This window comes from Antennarius striatus, chromosome 9, assembly GCF_040054535.1.
Source record: "Antennarius striatus isolate MH-2024 chromosome 9, ASM4005453v1, whole genome shotgun sequence".
Classification (NCBI taxonomy): Eukaryota; Metazoa; Chordata; class Actinopteri; order Lophiiformes; family Antennariidae; genus Antennarius; species Antennarius striatus.
The window spans coordinates 16,831,408-16,850,977 of NC_090784.1; the positions used below are offsets into that span (position 1 = coordinate 16,831,408).

General features: G+C 44.3%; 3 protein-coding genes across 5 annotated transcripts; all 3 read right to left on the reverse strand.

The window, feature by feature from the left end:
- Positions 1–2,514: 2,514 nt before the first annotated feature.
- On the reverse strand, positions 2,515–4,546 carry nat14 (N-acetyltransferase 14 (GCN5-related, putative)). 3 transcript variants are annotated; one of them, XM_068324064.1, is made up of 4 exons: positions 4,385–4,546; positions 3,745–3,887; positions 3,341–3,646; positions 2,515–3,256 (listed from the first exon to the last, which is right to left on the reverse strand). In XM_068324064.1, the coding sequence occupies exons 2-4, from the start codon at positions 3,823–3,825 to the stop codon at positions 2,813–2,815; spliced, it is 831 nt and encodes a 276-aa protein (XP_068180165.1). In that variant the 5' UTR covers positions 3,826–3,887; positions 4,385–4,546; the 3' UTR covers positions 2,515–2,812. The 3 variants fall into 3 exon arrangements, with proteins under 3 accessions (XP_068180165.1, XP_068180163.1, XP_068180164.1); XM_068324062.1 differs by lacking the exon at positions 4,385–4,546 and adding an exon at positions 4,300–4,372; XM_068324063.1 differs by lacking the exon at positions 4,385–4,546 and adding an exon at positions 4,180–4,311.
- Positions 4,547–4,708: 162 nt separating this feature from the next.
- znf628 (zinc finger protein 628) lies at positions 4,709–11,910 on the reverse strand. The gene is made up of 9 exons (XM_068323867.1): positions 11,774–11,910; positions 10,804–11,379; positions 10,346–10,418; positions 9,320–10,258; positions 8,684–8,854; positions 8,218–8,551; positions 7,878–8,032; positions 7,179–7,421; positions 4,709–7,048 (listed from the first exon to the last, which is right to left on the reverse strand). Exons 2-9 carry the CDS (start codon positions 11,187–11,189, stop codon positions 5,039–5,041), a joined length of 4,311 nt encoding a protein of 1,436 aa, XP_068179968.1. The 5' UTR covers positions 11,190–11,379; positions 11,774–11,910; the 3' UTR covers positions 4,709–5,038.
- Positions 11,911–12,215: 305 nt separating this feature from the next.
- On the reverse strand, positions 12,216–18,206 carry il11a (interleukin 11a). Its single transcript, XM_068323868.1, has 5 exons — positions 17,834–18,206; positions 16,931–17,088; positions 14,342–14,437; positions 13,965–14,126; positions 12,216–13,828 (listed from the first exon to the last, which is right to left on the reverse strand). Exons 1-5 carry the CDS (start codon positions 17,838–17,840, stop codon positions 13,646–13,648), a joined length of 606 nt encoding a protein of 201 aa, XP_068179969.1. The 5' UTR covers positions 17,841–18,206; the 3' UTR covers positions 12,216–13,645.
- Between the last annotated feature and the right edge of the window lie 1,364 nt (positions 18,207–19,570).

Consider the following 19,570-nt stretch of genomic DNA (forward strand, 5'->3'; position numbering starts at 1 on the left):
TTAATTTCAGTGACCGCACTTCAGAAGGGACGTGTTTGACATGATTTGTAAATTTTGGAGTTTTTCATAGACGCCAGTAAAGTGCATGAGCCAACTGACTGGAACTTTCCAGACATTTAAGTCAGATCCAGTCTCTGCCCCTTTCATATTTGCTTTCTTAGACTGTGAACCGACAACTGTGAGATACCTTCTCACCTTGTTCTGCCGTGGGATCAACCACAGTCACTCCCTCTATTAAGCCTCACCCATTAATTGTTCAACTTCCTCAGCGCCCCGAGGTATGGTGAAGCCACAGGCATTCCCAGAGCTTGGAGACCTTGACACCTACTATTCTTCATCCTGTAACCTGGGTTTTCCCAAGCTGCGTCAGGCTGGGAGCAGAACTGCACTCGACCTCCTAACCTCACGTGTCTGCTAGAACCGCCGTCCAACTGACCGAATGCGGCGTGTGGATAAATCTCACTAATAAGCTTTTGAACTATCAAATGATTTCATCTATTCTCATCAAATCGGGATGCGTATTATTTTTCTCCCGTGTTTTCTTAGCTCTGTCTGCTTTAGCTCTGGTCCAGTCTGCTCACTCAGTGGCACTGCTTGCAGGCATCCTGCTTTCCCATGACTCCCCTCACCCTCTCATGCAGTCTGTGGTTGGGGAATTCACCGTTTCCCAGGATGGCTGTTTTGGGAGTTCATGTGTGTGTGTGTGTGTGTGTGTGTGTGTGTGTGTGTGTGTGTTAGCCATCTGTACGAGCATGTCATCAACACAGCCTATATGTTATACATCATCTGGAACACATTTATCTAATATGTCCTACGACTGCACGGTGCCCACATATGTGTGTGTGTGTGTGTGTGCCTCCATGCTCTGAGTGACCTCCCATCATATTACATTACTCTGACGGTGCATTTTGGCTAATTTCTTTGCACATTTGATGCTGTGTGCATGTGTCTTTTCTTGACTTCAACAGGCTGATCAAGTGCCAATACGTATTTAACCACTTCCCACCAAGCTCTCTGGGTTTGACCACAGTTGACCAAGGTCATCTCACAGTCATGCTTGAACGTTCCCTTGCGCTACTACCACTCTCGTGCTGTGTCTGTGTGAATGAATGTGTGTGCTTGTGTGTGTGAGTGTGTGTGGTGGACTGGTATAGTATAGCCAGACATGGCTGTGCATTTAAACTGTAGTCAGGGGCAGAAACCGGGTGTAGGAAATGCCAAGTCATACTTTCCAAAACCCACCCGCCCACACCCAGCACACGCGCTTGCACACACACACACACACACACACACACACACACACACACACACACACACACACACACACACACACACACACACACACACACACAGCCATAACGTGCAGACACACATGACCACAGTCACAAACAGACTTTCTTTCCAGTGTGTGAACTCACATCTGTTTCCTGACAACAATAATAGCTACAGATCAGGCGAGTCCAGGCTCAGCTAACAGGTGTCTGCTCTTTGACAGTCATGAAGAAACAGCCTGATCATGACCTAAACGTGTCACCAGTCAAAACATACCTTTGTAAAGGAGAAAATGTTCTGACCACACACTTGTGAAAGTAACAACAGTGTTATGTTACTAGGTGTCATGGCTTTTTCATCAAATTAAAGAACTGTGATTTTTTTTTTCCACTAGAGCTTGCATGGTTTAGTTTGGGGTGAAGCATAGGCTTGTATTTGTCTTCACTTCAGATGAGATATGACTCTTTCCCACACGTTAACATTGTACAAACATCCTGTGGTGTTTATTTGTGGCACACTAATGCTATACTGACATCGTCTGAGGTTAGCAGTGCAGGTGAGCGCAAGGCAAGCACGAGGGCTGCTAACCATATTAAGGTTGGCCTCAGAGTGAGGTTGTGTGTTTTTTCCCCCCAGTCACATAAACTGTCATTCACCTGCAAACCACAGACATCTCCAGTCTGAATATCTGATGAATAAATGTGACGCAAATTCATTTTGAAAATATTCATTACTGAATCAATTTGTGTGAACACTTTGCGATCCATTCCACATCTCAGGGAAGCAATTGGACTTATCAGTTAATTTAAAATATATTGTTACAGGTGATGGAAATGTTTTTCACTTCATATGAAAGAAAATATTTAATAGATGTCAGGGTGAATTAATGATTTAAATAAGTACTAAATATTTGCATAAATTAAGTGTAATAACTCCCATCATCAAATAAAATAAAGAAAAGAAAAAAAAAGAACAAGAAATCTGATGCAAAGTGACTGAGCTCTTTTTTTTCTAGCACTCATTAACCCACAAAGTAAAGGAAGGAAACAACAACCTAACAATGAGAGAATAGAGGCTTGATTTTGCTTTTTCACCTAAAACCACATGCACTTCATTTACAGTTAAAGTACAACCTCCTATGCATCTGCATGGTTTCACAGACACGCACACACACACACACACACACACACACAGTGCTGAAATGTAAAGAACCACATAAACATACATTTAGCAAACCAACATTTCAATGTTTTATTTTGATACAAATTATGAATAAGACAAATAAAGCTTCATGTTATTTTGAGATTATTAAACCATAAACAACACATGTGGTTTATGAAATGAAGTCATTGTTTTCAACATAATAAAAAGGTCAAAACAAACAGCAGCAGCACAGTCAATAAATAAACACTGGCATAAATAAAACAAATATGCAACAAATGATTATATATATGTAACTCCATCGTGCAGAAATGACAGCTACCTTCATTTTTAGACATTCGTGGTGCATTTTTGTATCCATGAGTCAATCGTCACTGGATCACAGGTCTTTGTAAAACACTTTAGTCAGAGGGTGTCCCAGAAATCCTCTTTCTGGAATCTCTAGCTTCCTCTCCTCATCATCTTCTTCATCAGTCCCCTCCCCAAGTTGGTGATACCCCTGTTTCCTGAAGAAGACTTCCCCCACCTTGGATGGGTAGGGGACATGTGCATACACTCTGAGGGCACCGGTCTCCCTCTCCCTCTGCTCCAGACTCTGGACTAGCAGCCGGCCCAAGCCCTCTCTCCGATACCAGCTGCCCGTCACCAACCTGCAGATCCTTGTGATGCCCACCCGATTCTCATTTTCTCTGAAGATGCAGCCGAGGATGTCACCCTCGCAGTCGGCCACCCAGACCTGTCCCGCTGTCTTTTCCCTCTCTGGGCTGATCTTCTCTGTCGAAGTCTCTTTGTCTTTTTCTTTTGGTCCAATCCTGTACCTTGGCTGAGAAAATGAAATAATATTTCTTAGCTGAAAAATTTGGTTGTTAGGATTAAGTTAATTGTAATAAAAATTGCCAACCCTGACCCTTTTAGTCATTGGTGTTTTTCCACTGATCCTAGAGTAGGGGTTATTCAGTGTGTCATCCTGTGTCCCTCTGTAACTGCTTCCCACATAGTCCCAGTAGGGGCGGCTGCTGCCCAGAACCCCTGTGGACCGTGGCATGGTTATCTTCAGAAAGATAATTAGCAGAAAGACTGGAATAGCGAGCGCTAGGAGAAAAGAATGGACAAGACAGCGCAGGACTGAAGAGAAAACAGCCAGGATGAAGAGGCAGAGTGGACGAGTGAGGATGTGGAGGATGAGACGGTTTTCTGTGCCCTCACAGCCCTCCTGGAGAGACATTGATGCAAGTTGGGAGAATCAAAAGCGTCAGATGAAAATCATAAATTCCCACCATACATCTAAAGCTGTTATCGTCCTCTACAAACCTTGATGAGGGCTTTGACCACCTCTATGTCCTCCTCCTTCATCCTCCTCATCACCACCTGATCCAGCTCCAGTTTCACCATGTTCTAACAGCCAGCTGCCAGCGATACTGCAAACTTCAGCATCCACAGTGTGCACAGGAACACTAAACACACACACACACACACACACACACACACACACACACACACACACACACACACACACACGAGATTACATGGAATGACAGCTGTTCTTTGTGGACAAACGGGTGACAGTCAAATCTGAGTGGTTCAGTGAATCAGAAATCGTAACAAGACAATATTATAGAATGAATATTGGCGCCGATGCGCCAACTCTACAGTGAAATTATTATTTCTCAGTCATTCCTGTTTGCTGTGCAGTGAATATTAACACAACAACCACACTGCATCCAAACAAAGACCGATGGGACTGACAGAGGATCTGCAGCGTGTGCGCGTCGCCATTGCTGCGTCCTTCATGCGCGCAAATATTAAAGCTCTCATTTCCACGTTTACCGGTGTAATCATCAAAAGGTACAGTGAAAGCGAGCAGACCTTGTTCTTAGATCCTTATAAGGCTGTCAGTGAGTCCTGCGGGCTGCGACCCCCTCCCGCTCTCAACCCCCTCACTTCCGCTTACCTTACGCACCACGCTGCTCAGATTATACTGGAATCTGGAGTTAAATTCTTTAACGTGGGTTATTTGTTTCTTGTCCACGCAGGTTGTTTCACCTTCGGTTGAATGACCACTAGGATTTATTTTTTTAATTTTTTTTACGGAAGCGATGGATCCTGCATAGAGATACGCTTTTTATTTCCGATTGTACGCTTTCGAATAGCCATCTACGTCATTTACGTACCTACAGTCCGTACTGCGTAAACGCTACGTGAATATCAAACGCCATGTATCTACACAAGTAGCGGCCAAAAAGAGAAACCAAAATAAAAGCCAAATGAGAAATTGGTTGACATATTTATTAATAATTAGGTGCTAATTACTATTAACATTACAAAGAAAGTTGGTCATGTACATTATTCACAGAACTGTATTTAATAAACAAACTGCCAATGACAGTATCATTTAAACTAATATATTTAGCAAAAGTCCATGACAGCCTATTTGAATGTATAACATTTCTAGTATGTGGCACCATGGGATTACAACACAGTACTCATCTAACTACATGTTCTCCCCTCGGCTGCAGGAGAACCCCAAACTGACTTTTTAATAAAAATGAGCTCTCTCGGTCACACACAGCCTTCTTTTCTGTCACATATCATTGTTAGTTAGAGACTACGTGTCTTTATTAGGAATAGGTCCGTTTATTATCGTGTCTCCACTTGATGTCGGTACCTCTCTGTCACCTGTGGAGGTGTGTTCCTCCACAGACCTTTCCTTGGCCTCCGCTGTTACACTCTCACATTTCTCTTCACTACTTTGTGCGATCTCCCTCCCACTCCCTCTCTCCATTCTTCCATCTCTTAGGCTGCTGGTGCTGACCTCGATTATAACAATTTCCTCTCCATTTTCTAGTCGAAATATACCTTCCATGGCCTCTCCACCCTCAGTAACTCTACTGCTGACTGGATTGGAATCCACCCCTTCTTGTCCCATCAATCCCCCTTCACCCTCGATCAGGGCTATCATCTGCATACCCTCTTCAGGTTCCTGCTCTATTTTGGTCCCACTCCCAAGTTCAAACACCACCTCCTGCCCGTCAAGTGGTAACAAACTTTGGGCTGGTGTGCAGGAAAGCTGCAGGCTGGACTCTTGCCCTTGGCTGAAGGCAGCATTGGAGGAACTGCTGTCTTGTGCCTCAGTGTGGAAATGTAGAACATAAGACTCTCCCTGGCTACCTTCCTCTCCCGGCTGTTTCTCTCCTTGTTTTTCCCCACCCCATTCACGAAGAAGTGAAATCATCCCTCCCTTATCTCCCCCCTTTCCCTCATCCCCTTGACCGTTTGTCTGGAATTGTAACACGATTGATTTCCCCTCGCCATCCACTTCCTCTCCTGATGCGCCGCTTTCAAACTGTAACACGTACGAGTCCCCGTCCTCCTCCATATTCATCTCCTCCTTTGCTTGCCCTTCGTTATCAAAACACAACACAAACTGTTTCCCTGTCATGGCCTCCCCTGTCCTCAACTGCCCCAAAGCATCGTAGGCATTCTCTTCTGGTGGGACAGGAGTAGAAACCGATGCTGTGGTTACTGTGGTAACTGGCATTACCACAGTAGCGGTCGATGGGTGTCCTGAGGCGTCCACTACCGGAGCTACAGTGGTGGATGTTGAAAGTAGTGGTACAGTAGTGCCAGATGTTGACAAGGGACAGCAAGACATAGTGGATGCAGATGATAGCGATGAGTCTGTGATAGTCTGTGTGACGCTGGTCACATGACAGCCTGGTGCAGACAGAGATCCGCCTGCAGCCTGACTGACAGGAGCGGTTGTAGGTTTTTGAAGAGCAGCTTTTGGTTTGCGTCCCCGTCTACCCCGTGCTGTCCGTGTGCTTTTCCCTAATATGGGCTTGGTCAGCAGTGAGTTGGCTGAGAGAGTGTTCATTGGCAAGGCGGCGGGAGTATTTACATTATTATTATTGTTGGTGATGATGATCCTGGTCTGCTGCTGTTGCTGTGATATGGTTGAAAACTGAGGCATCTGCGTCTGAGTTTGGTTCAGGACAGGTTGGAGTGTTTGGATAGTCTGAAGCACCGACAGGGCCTGAGGCTCTGGAGCGGGAGGCGGGTTATTTGCCGTCGGGACGAGAATCAGATTGGAATGGCTGCCGTTGTTTGAGGGGCATTGCAGGAGAAAGAAGTTTTGCTGCTGGGATGGAAGTGGCAGTGCTTGCGGTGGGGGAGCTTGGGGGGCTGGCATCGGGGACGAAAGAGGAATGAGCTGCAGGCCGCTGGTGGTTTGAATCATGAAGTAATTCTGGGAGGTGTTGGGAGGGATATTGAGCGATGGTTGGGACACGATCAGACTACCGTGATTTCCTGAGGTTTCCAGAGTGATGGGGTTGAGCAGGGTTGTGGTGGTTGTCACTCCCCCAACACTGGCTTTCACAGCCACTCCATCTTTGCCTCCACCACCAGGGCAGGGCAGGGGAACCCCACTGCCATGGGTACGGATGTGCCTCTGCAAGTAGGAGTGCATGACAAACTCCTTTGAGCAGTACGGGCATTTGAAGTCCTTGCTTGAGGAGTGCGTACGAAGATGAAGCTGCAGGTTGGACGAGTGCGTAAAGCTTTTATTGCAGTGCGTGCACTGGAAAGGTCTCTCACCAGAATGGGTGCGTTCGTGCTGCTCGCAAAAATAACAGAAAGTGAAGAGGGAAGACAAATGTGGGAAACAGTTAAGGACAAAACACAGATTCATCAGATTTGTTTATTCTTCATGAGTCCAAAACTGAATCTGTACATGCTGTACTGACCTGTTTGAGGTTTGACGTCTGTGAGAAAGACTTTGAACAGATTGAGCAGGTATGAGGCCGCAGGCCAGAGTGCATCTGACTGTGTCTGCGCAGGCAGCTGGTGTTCTTGAAAGACTTGCCGCACTCTTTACACACATACGGCCTCTCGCCTGTGTGTTGACGTAAGTGGTACTGGTAGTGGGAGCTCCATTTGAAAGTGAGAGGGCAGTGGGGGCACTGGAATGCTCTGACGCCTGTGTGTACCTGGGTGATGTGAGCACAGAATAAAGGATCCTTTATGCTTTTTGGGATTGTCCTTAACAACATTTACACATGTACCAACACTTAATAGTTTTGAGAGGGGAAAAAAAATAAATAAAAAACAAGTTTCTGCTACGTATTATTTTTATCATTAAATATGTAAATACAATGTTTAAGCAATCATAGTTGTAAAGTTGTAATGAAAAGGTGTAATGAAATCCAATGGTCACATTTTATATTTTGTGAACGATGCCATCAAACGTTACAGCTGGTTAAGTGTTTTCCTCAGTTATAACTACAGAGGGTAGTTGCAATGAAAGAAATATCCTTGGCTTTTTGATTTCATCTGTAGCTTAGCTGTGAAACACACTAGACCTATAAAAGAGACATTTTCAGCTTTAAGGTGACATAAATTGTTAGATTTAGCCCTTAAATGAAAGACCTCTCACATGTCCTTACCCTCTGATGGATTGACAGCAGCGATGATCTCTTGAAGCTTTTTCCACATTCAGTGCAGCGGTAAGGCCTTTCCCCAGTGTGATCCCGCATGTGGTACTTTAGCCCAGATGAACCTTTGAAGGCTTTTCCACACTCTGAACAACGATACGGCCTCTCTGTACAACAGTGCCAGGAAACTAAAATTAAAACTGATGGTTGTCTAAGAACTATTCAACCATTTCACAGCTTTGTCCTAAGAGTGCATATCAAATGCAAATCATTTTTTGTACCCTATAATACAAAAATCTCTGGTGAAATGCGGGTTTGTGCCTGTCATGCAATGATAATGTCTTTACTGTACCTCCAGCAGGAGTGCTCTTGCTTGCTCCTGTCTTTTTGGATGCTTTGGTTGGTTTGGCAGGTTGCTCCTCTTGCTCCTCACCGACAGTGATGATGTTGACGTGAATTTCCCTCTGGCCTTCCTGCTGCTTGTCAGCTGGGCTTGGAGAAGAAGGAAGGGGGAGAGACAGGGAAAGGGAAGGAGGACACACGATCTCAGCCTCTGCCTCAGCCAGCAGACGTTGCTCAGGGGTGTGGGAGTGTTGGTGGGTGAGGAGTGAGGACAGAAGAGGGAAGGAGCGGTCGCAGGCGGAGCAGCTGAACTGGGAACGGGACTGCGATGAAAGAGAGTGCATCTGGACAAGCAAACGGGAAACCCGCGAGACATCATTACTTCATCACACAAGTTTGATAAGTCAAAAAACAAGAGATCGATTTCAGTTCTTCGCCTACACTGCAGCACTCTGTTAGTAGAGGACTATCCTCACCAGTGATACATGTCTGTTGAGGCCTCCACTGGTCTTGAAGGTCTTATTACAGTAGCCACATGACAGCCCTGCCCATGTGGTTCTGGCCTCTGGCTGGATGGTCTCAGAGCTCTGAGTCACCTCAGTGAAGCTCTGCAGCAGGTCAAACTGGGCCTGGGTGGTGCCTACATTCTGTGGAAGTAACGCATATAAAAACACATCTTCATACCATACTTAAGCACTCTGTAAGGACAAGGAGATATTTTTTTAGACCAACTAAAATTAGATTACAAACAGTAACGATAGAGTACCTCATGCAGCGTGACCATCTGATTAGATTGAACTTCCTCTTTGTTTTTATTCAATAGCATGACACTGTTGATGTTGGCTTGTTTTATTTTCCTTAAACCAATCAGTAGACAATATATTTATAATGCTGTCACTTTCAGTTCACACAGAAGTTGCAAGCTCAGTTACTACGATATGCATTGATTAAACAAACACAAAAATCTTTACATCAACACTGGTCCACAAACATCCCCAACCGCCCCATGACCTGACTCCCTTTGCAGATACTGCAAGCCACTTCACTTTGGCTGTAAATAGAGGGATTTAGTGTTCTCTTTTAATGGGTATCTGTTAGCGCACATCACTTACTGCATTGCCTCCATCTGTTCCCTCCGTCAAGCCAAGCAGCACCTCTGCTGACTGTCCATTTTCAGCCACAGTGGTTGTCTCCACCACTTCCTCAAAATCAGCCAGAAGGTGGCCGGCTCCTACCAGTCCATCCCCAACTTCCATCCCCGTGCCGGGCCCCGCCTCGGCATTGGCCCCCTGTTCTTCTGGAGCCATGTGGATGGACTGGTGCTCCTCTAGCTGTGTTCGTGTGCCAAAGGTGTGGCTGCAGCTGCCACAGCTGTACAGCAGTACACTGGCGCCAGTGTCTGTGCTCAGGTGGACCTCTGTCCCGATGGCCCTAGACGAACACACGTCTCCCCCGGAGGGGGTGAGGGTGAGCTGAGGGAGAAGGCTCGTATTCTGGCTGGAGGAGGTGGTTGACAGGAACACTTCCTCCATCCCCACCCCGACTCCATCAGTTCCTTCCTGGCTCACAAATCTCACCATGTCTGTCAAGATGGATGATGTCACTTCCTCTGTCCCTACCACCACCTCCACTACCTCATTTCCCTTCCTTGCCTCCTCTCCCCTCTTTCCCTCTTTCCCTCCTGCATTCAGGTTGGAGTGTGAGTTCTTGTGCAGGGCCAGGTTTGACGAGTGTGTGAAGCTTCTTCCACATTCGCTGCAGATGTAGGGCCGTTCACCTGTGTGTATCCTCATGTGCTGCCTCAGATTGGTCGACTGCGTGAAGGATTTGTTACACACTGAGCAGGTGTAAGGCTTGAGACCAAGGTGGACATTCTTGTGTCGTCGCAGACTGCTCGAGTTCTTGAAGGCCTTGGGGCAGGTGTCACAGGGGTATGGACACTCTCCAGTATGCTGGCGCAGGTGATACTGGTAGTGAGAACTCCACTTAAAGGTCAGTGGGCAATAGGGGCACAAGAAAGTACGCACTCCAGTGTGGACGCTCTGATGGACCTGTGGGGCAAAGAGAAAGGGATGTTTTCCCATTTTCCCTGACACAGTCCTTGTTTATATAATACCAAACTTTGGTTCAACTCTCACCTGGAGCAGAGAGGAGCGTTTGAAAGCTTTTCCACAGTCCTGACATTTGTAAGGCTTCTCCCCCGAGTGAGACCTGCCAAAGGAAAATATTATCACTGTTAAAAGAGGCATCAGTAATGAAGACAGTATAGAATCAATACGAAAGTACACTGCATTATTCTTTCTTGTGGTACCCTGGCAAAGGCTGTACTGTACTGTACTTACTTAAGGTATATAGGTCATGTACTTTTCATCCTACTTATGAAAGTTTAGATAGACTGAATCAATTCATTAAGTAAGGAGGGGTGGATAATTGTTCCACATGCTGAAGATTCTGTCAACATGTGCTTCTACCTTGAGAATATTTAATCTGTCTCAGTAAATTCACTTCAGTCAGTAAGAAAACATGAACATCATTGTTACGCCTTTGTAACAGCATTACAATGATAAAGCCAGCAAAAAAAAACCATGACGAGTACCGTTGGTGATAAAGCAGAGCAGAAGAGCCCTTGAAGGCCTTGGGGCAGAGGTTGCATCGGTACGGTCTCTCGTTGTTGTGGCTCCGCTGGTGGTGGGTCAGCCTGGATGACCACCTGAAGCTCTTCCCACAGTCCATGCACTGAAAGGGATGATCCGACTGCTCAGGCGGCTGAGCTGGGACCGACACCGATGACGTCACCATGTCTAGAACCACCTCTTCTCCACCTTCTACCACTGCCTTATCCCCATCCACCAGCTCTCCTCTGGCCCTGTCTTCTTCACCATCCTCTCCCGAACCAAGAAGGGATGGGAAAGCAGAGAGGGAGTTGTTGGACTGAGGCGGTAAAAGCTCTGCTTGGACCACCAAGGCCACTGAGTTAGCCATGACTTGAGGAAGCTAGTAGCAGATGAGGTTTGGTTTTTGGAAAGCAGACGTGGATTATTCTTGGTGGATTATCATGTTTTTTCTTTCACCTTTCCTTCGTTCATTATTTTCTTCAGTTTTTCATGAATTCTTTCCCTGTCTGCAACTGGAAACATCAGCTGTCTTCCTCAGCAGGCAGCTTCGGACAGGTCTGACATGGAAATAAACACACAATTAAGACTTGGTAACTCTGGGTAGGAATGTCCCCTTTAAATTCCACCGCTGCCTCCCTCCCTCCCGTCTATGAACCTCGTCCCCCCTCCCTGCTGTCTATCATCTGGCCGTCAGTCCGATTCTGTTCCTCCCCGCAGTGCGGTGCTTCCCACTAAAAGAGGCCACAGCTAAATTAGGACACTATTAAAGTGTACCCCACCGTCACTGGCTAGCGAGCCCACACACAACACAGCACAGCACCCCAGTGTTTGTTGTAACAACAACAGCTTCTGGCCCTCATTTAAAGCTAATCTACCTCTAGCCACTGCGGAATAGCTCCATTTCACCGCCCCGCAATGCCAACCATGAATTCAGACTAAAGCAATACTCACCGAGCATCTTTAATTCATCTTAAAGCTATTTTGCTCTGTAGATATTAAGAAAAGCAAACGGGTACCGCAGTGCTAATCCACACAACCTTAACAATAAACACAGCGCAAACTAACAGCAGTTCTCCGCCCGATGCCGCCTCCTAAGAACAAGGGTTCTGATTGGCTGCTTTCGCCAAAAGACCACGCACTCCCATTGGTCAAGAGCTTCATCCGACAGATTGACGTTTTTAAATCTCGCATTGAAATCATTTTTACTTCCAAATTAAATGGAAAACATTTATCTGTGATCCACCTACCCGCACTCTTTTTCTTAAAAACACAGAGTTTTATTGACTCTTTGCTTTTGCTTTACAAATCATCTTCATGTGTCCATTATTACATCTGTCGCAGTTTACGTGCTTGACTAGCGTCACAAATGTGTACTCATACCCAGTGTGCACATTCTTTAGAATTTATTTCACCAAGGCACATATTTCACATTGAGGCCAATCACGGTGTGGAAGAGGCATCTTGATGTTACAACAATAATTTAAACATGATGGTATTAGAATAGTAAATGAGAATAAAAACTGTATAAAAGTACAAAAAGATAGGAGGCTTGCTCCACTGCAGCACAAAATAAATAGTTCCACCATGTTACTTAAATAAATAGTAAATACTGTAACAAATACTAGAATAGGAATGAATCAAAATTATAGTGATAAAATTGGCAAAGTTAATGTTGTAGAAAACAACATAATACACAGACGCACTGTATACAACAATTTACATTCTTGTACATTTATGTACACATGTACAGAATATAGTGTCACAATACATAGTATTTTTAAGGCTTTGGGTGTTTAACTTAAAAGAATAAACAAAAACAACAACAAAAAAAACTTTTATACCCCAAAGCACATGTTCAAAATCAGCCATCTCACTCATCCAAGAGGCTAATCCTAACAAGTTTGTGCAAAGAATCTAATCAGGTCAATCAGTGCTCAGGAACAGGGCACATTCATACAACGTTACCACAACATTAAATATGCCTCCTCATGCAGAACATGTCGTCGAAAAATTTGACTCTGCATGAGGTACCAAAGAAAGTATTCACTTTTCTTTGACTAGCATGTGGACATTTTCATACAAATGTGGTTAATTTCTTAGGTTATCAATTGATGTTTTAATACGTGGCATGTTTTTTCGTGGTTAGAAGATGGCATTAATTTCTTCTAAACTATTTACCTTAAGAGCACTGAAAGAGAAAGATAATAAGAACCTTGGCTGTCCCAAATATCTGCTACATCTACTGGAAGAATTATTCACTGAAAGTAATACACAAAAGCAAAGTAGATTAAATTATTTTAAACAAGTCATTATTAGAGCTATAGGTTCAGCAAGTGCTACTGTGTTTTTTTCTGAAAGATCAGTGAGACACAAGACAAAAATAAAGATTATAGAAATGTGGGGAAAAGTAAATCCACACTGATACAGAAATACAGATAGAGTGACACATTACAACTTCAAATAAATAAAATTAAATAAATTACCAACAGTCAATAAATAAATAAATACATAAATAACATGGTCATGAAAAAGGCCTTTAGGACTGAGTTTTGGGTAATGATGGCGGGGTCATTCTAGTTAAGCTGGCAATTTGTTTTAATGGAAATATCAATGGATGTAACTGGCTGCATTATAGCGCATCCTCGTCGACTCTGACGGAAAGACATTTTCTTCAACACATATGTCACCAGCTGATATTGTGGAGTTGTAAGGGATGCTATTGACTGCAGTGCAAACTATGGTCCTAATTCCCCTTTTGGCAGAGACAGCACTCCATCACTGGATCAGACAAGTAGTTTAAGGCAAAGAACAAATGTGTATGCATTATGATTGTACTGCAGAGACTTTTGGTTTGAGGCTGAGGAACGCTCTGTATGCCCAATCACAGAAGAGCTTGAAGTGTTGAAGAAGCTCGTGGCTTGATTGTAGGACATCAAACTGGTAGGGGAGTTGAGGGGGGAGGGATGGGGTAGCTGGGGTCAGCCTTGGTGCTTCAACTCTGAGCATCTGGAGGTGAGAAAAAAAGAAAGAAAATAGAATAAAGATCACTTTATTTATCATAAGGTTTTACTAAATTACAAGGTGTCCTGCCAAAATGTAAATGGATCAATATAACAGTTCACAGTGAAGGCAAGCTCTTTACCTGACGGTGCAGCAGGCTGATGAGCGATTTCATTTCTCTGATCATGTCTACCAACTTGGGCAACGCAGGGTGGTGGTGCTTCTTTGAAACCTTGTTCAGCCATTCAAAGTGGTGCTCATACAGCTTCAGGTCAGAATGGAGCTGAGAGAGCGTGGGCTTCAACTGGGAACAACAAAGACATACTTTAGAGACTTAGCATGGGTGTGGCAAGATGTAACTGTGTAGACAGAAACAGACCAGCCCCTCACCCTTTACAACCATGTGCGCACACACACACACACACACACACACACACACACACACACACACACACACACACACACACACACACACACATAAATACATAGTCGCACACAAATACATTATCAGAGCATTACCTCAAGATTGTTGAGGTCATTGACTGATCTGTTGCTCATTTCTGGCAGAGACCTGAACCTGTGGGGCTCCACATCTGAGTCAAATGCATGCTCCCTCTGAAAGAGAAAACAAGACCCAGACCAGCCAGTTAGTAATTTGCATCAGCGCAATTTTACTCATCCTGAGACAAGTCACGGCAACATGAGGAAAGTATTAGTTCAGCACCTCGACTGTGTTACTGTTTTCTGTGCTTAGCAATGGTAGCTTTCACTGACAGGAGAATGGTCAATCAGGTCAGTGTGAGTTCACCCAAATTCAGCCACCCCAAATGTCAACAATAAGAGCAAATGACCTGAACCCACAGGATGTTTTCTATAAAGAGCAAGGATAACAACATATGCAGTGACTAAGAAAGCTCCAAGTGGGATAGGCAACACAGGGCTGTAGGGAAACTCCAGGGTCACAGCTATAAAAAGATAGAATGACGCAGTGCTGCTGCCCAGCTAGTTGTGTTGTAAACTTTGTTCAGACGGTGGGTGTAGTACTCATGATGTCCACCAGAGGGGAGTAACAACCTGATTGCAGGCCCAAGTGTTAAAAAGGCAGCAATTTAGTATCAAAGGTGCACGCCTGATTCACAAATATGTGGGGATTAATGTAGATGACTGATGATTTACGTCATTTCCAATCAGTTAATCAACAAAACAATATTAAGCTGATGATTGCTTTGTGTTAAAAAGGTTGTGTGTAGCTAATGCTTCCTGACCTGCTCATGCAGTGTTTGTTCTACTGTTTGCCTCTTGTTTGTGTTGACGTTGTTTGTGATGAATGTGCCACATTGTCTTGCATTCTCTCCATCAAGCTTTGATAAGAGCTCACTTATGTTTGTGGCTCAAATGTTTTGTCTCCAGTGCTTTTGTCCATTTCCATGCCCTACTTCCCCTCTCCTCTCACTTCCCCTCTCCTCTCCCTCTCTCTCTGTCTCACACCAGGTGCGCCAGCACATGCACTGTCACGTGAACATGTGCATGTACACACACACATACACAGACACAAACGATACACACAGACACACACAGACACGTGCACGCATACGCCACTAGCTTGTCATCAGTTGGCTCTCTGATGTCTTCATCCCTTGTGGTTTTTTGCTCCATCTTTCTCAGCCTTTAATTCTGCGTCTTATCCTTCTTTTCTTGCTCTCTCCATCGTAGATCATGACCTCACCCGACAGAACTTAGCATCCAACTTTTTTCTTCCTGAATGCAAATACTGGAATGTGATAAATCTTTTTGATTTTTATCAGGTCACTTTGCTGTGGCGACCAAAAGCAAAACACTAAACACTGCACCTACACAACCGCTACTATTTACAGAACCCTCAATTCACATACAGGGTCGCAAAATAACACACAAAAGCGTGCACGCATTTGCAATCATGCTGCACCTATATAAACCTGTTTGCATGCACACACATGCACGTTTCTTCTTCTTGTTTTTTTTTTCCTGCAGGGACTTCCCTTGCATCTCTGTTTTATGTATTTTCCTATCTTTGTAAAAAAAAAGAGAAAAAGTATCAATAAAAATTCATCTTAGTAAACACTGCTTCTGTAGAATGGCCTCTGTGCATACTGTATGCATGCACGCACGCACGCACGCACGCACACACACACACACACACACACACACACACACATGCATTCTGAACACTATCGTGCCCAGGACTAGAGAGTATGTTGCTATTTTTAAACTCATCCCCTGAACAAAGACTTTAAAGATTTGCATAATGCAAAAATAGAATCAGCATCAGTCATGTGTGACCAAAGATCCGGAGATATGATCCTACTTTCTTTTCACCTGTTAAAACACGGTGTTGATACACAATCACCAGCTGGAGCCAACTCTTGGCTATGTTCTCAAATCTTATTTTCCTAATCAGTTTTCATTACAAAGAAAGAGAGTGGAGACACCAGGTTGTTGCCCTTCCACAATACAACCGCAGAACCTAAACATGTTTTCATGTAAACAAGAATGAGATGTACTCTGCTGTCACTCCATGGCTGATGTGGAAGTTCAACTTTTGTTGGATACAGATATGGTGTTGATATGAAGTTATAAATGTGTCTTCATGGGAAATCTAAAACTGTTTTTGTTTTTCTTGTATCCTTGGATACATCACGTATCATGTAATGCCATAACAGTAAAAAAATATGAAAATGCTTATTCTCATAATTTTCATAAAACATGTTGATTTCATTGCACATTTGCTGGACTGGATAAGTGCACATGATTGGTCACCAATCACCAGATCTAAGCATGCAGATGACCTCCAGCCAATCTGTCATCAATAAAAGCTGCGTAAGTCAAACTGAATCCTGAGCGAGCTGAGCATAATTCAGCCAAACTGTTTCAACATCCAGGTCCAGTGTGGAGTTATTGCTGTTGAAGATGCCATGCTATCAAAACAGGCTGTGTGGCTTAATGACCAGGACCCCCCCACCCCACCCTCAAACTAACAATTCAATTAGTATAGGATAGTTAGGCCCTCATCAGTATCTCCTTTAAGCAATAACTGAGATTAGGCATCACAATGGGAACATCTTCTCTTACCAGCAGTTCTTGAGTGAGCTTCATTAGATTTTTGGTTTGATTGGACAGTTTATCCATGTCACTGGGCCGCCGCTGAGGTACCGGAGAGGCAGACGTGAACACAGGCAGCTGAGCCAATAGTAGCGAGAAGAGGAGCGATGAGGAAGAGTCAAGTAGCACTGCAGGGGCAGAACAAAACGGAAACAATTAGAGGAAAGGCGCTGTCATCTCGCCATAATGATAAAGACCTCAGGCCACGGCTGTCAGCTCCAAGGAAGATATTGCACCATAATATAAACAATAGCTCCAGACTTGGCAGAGGAATCCTGGAGAGCCTTAGTGGTACAGTCATGTTTTCACAAGCTGGATGCAAATCATTAAATCATTAAAAGCTGAGCTTTGACACTGAATATCACCATCACTTCTTTGCCATAAGCAATGCAATGAATGCTGCTGATTGTCACACCTGTAACTGGATAAGTATGTGAGTTGGTGGTATAAATTATATAGACCCAGTCAAGTCAACAGTAAGCTCATTCATTCTTTTCCTTTCAAGTTCAAATACAAGGGAGACTAAGTATTAAAAGGGAACCACAGTGTTGTTGAAATGATGAATGCTTGATAATTACAGGTGAACCACAAGAATTGCAGCCGAAATAACACAGAAGGAGCATCTGCCTGCCCTCTACCCAGTGAACCACACTACGTCAAGACATAGTCATTTGTGCACAGTTTGATTTAAAGTGCAAGGGGGAGATAAGGTAGCTGTTAACAAGTCACATAAATGTCACAGTCTTTTAATTTTAAAATTAAAAATTTTTTGAGGAAAAAAAAAAAGCTTTAAAATTAACATGAAAGTCATTATGAATCAAGATACACTCGAGCAAAAAAAAAAACAAAAAAACAAAAACAAACCCAACTTACATTTCATATTGATTCGGGTCCAAGAGATAGGTAAACCAGCAGAGAAACGTAGATAAATAAATAAATAGAAAATTAATAAATAAATTGCACTCCGGAAATTGTCATGCGCTCCGGTTTTCTTCTTCGCGCTCCTCGAGGCTGCGTGAGGAGGAAAGTTGACAGGACGAGAGGGAATGATTGAGAGAGTGGGGTGATGACTGAAGCACCCACAGAGAAAGTTAGAAAAGGAAGGCAAGAGTCGGATATATAGTCAGACTTTCTTAAGTTTTCCTTAAGTTTTAATGGAGTGCTGAAGGTAGAGAGACACTTTGACAGTCTGGAGAGAGAGGCAACAGAAATGCAGAGAGAGGGATGCGAGTGTAGTAAGTCCAATTTTTGCGCGCTGTGAAGTGTTTAGGCTTGTTTAAAACTTCCTTTATAAAGACGTCGGGCCTATGACACATCGGCAGTGACTCACTTCATTCATAAAAACTCACACACACACACAGACACACGCTCTCTCTCTCTCTCTCTCCCTCTTTCCTCCTCCCCTCCCCGGTGCCCGTCTCCCTTTTGCGAAACTTTAAAAAAATGTTCCGTTGTTGTTTTTCTTTCCTCTATCACTTTCTCCCCCGTCCTGTCCGGTCGCTATCTCCAGCAGCTTCCTCCGTCGCATCCCGCTATACCTGCGCCAATCTATCTCTTTTTTTTTTTTTTTAATCTTTCCATCTCGAAATCTCTTCCTCCGTTTCTCTCTATCTCTATCACTGCAGACGTTTTTTAAAAAGCTCATTGTTTTCACGTGTATCAGAACATCTCATGCAACTGTGTGTCGTTTAGAGCCAACGCTTCACCCGCCCGTGTGCTGGTGCTGGTGGTGCGTTCAAGGACCAGCTGTCAAAGAAAGTGTCCTCACGTGGTTTATTTTATTCAGGGTCCTCTTAGGTTACCCCTTCTTTATTTATTACATTATAATCAATATGCACAACATATTTCATATTTCTCTCCCTCCGTCTCTCACCCCTTGCTCTCTTTTTTTTTTCAGAGCCCCTCCTGGGACAGCAGCCTGTTATTTCCACTGCCCCCCCACCCACCTCTTATTTTTTCACTCCTTCTCTCCAGGGTGAAGGAAAGAGTGAGGAGTGAGAGACGGATAGGAGCAGGAGAGAGGTGTTGTCCAGACCAGAAGGGGCCTCTGAAAGTGGTGTTGCATAGAAACAGCGAGTGGACGCATGCACACACGTACACACACACACGTACACGTACACACACACACACACACACACACACACACACACACACACACACACACACGCACACACACACACACACACACACACACATTGACATTGACACAGACACTTGCTTTAAGGGTGGGGGTCAGTGGGGTGGGGTCGGGGGGGTTTGGGGTCAAAAACACACACATACACAGAGACACACACGACGTGGATGCGAGTGCAACAGTCACACACCGCTTTAATAGCTGAAAACACAACAAAAATATACTTTGCGGCTCAAAAAAACAAACTCTGATGCATGAAATACTACTGAGCACACATGCGCACGGTTTCATACCCTTTTTGTATGTTTTAGGCACACGTTCACACACACACACACAGAGACACACACAGGAGAGCGAGGCACTCTGGAAACACACTGTCAGGTGCAGGAAAGCATGGCCTATACGACTGCAAAGGATCAAGAATGAGTTTCCAACCATGGCGGTGGGACAGGTGATGCGTCGCTCTCTTCTTCACA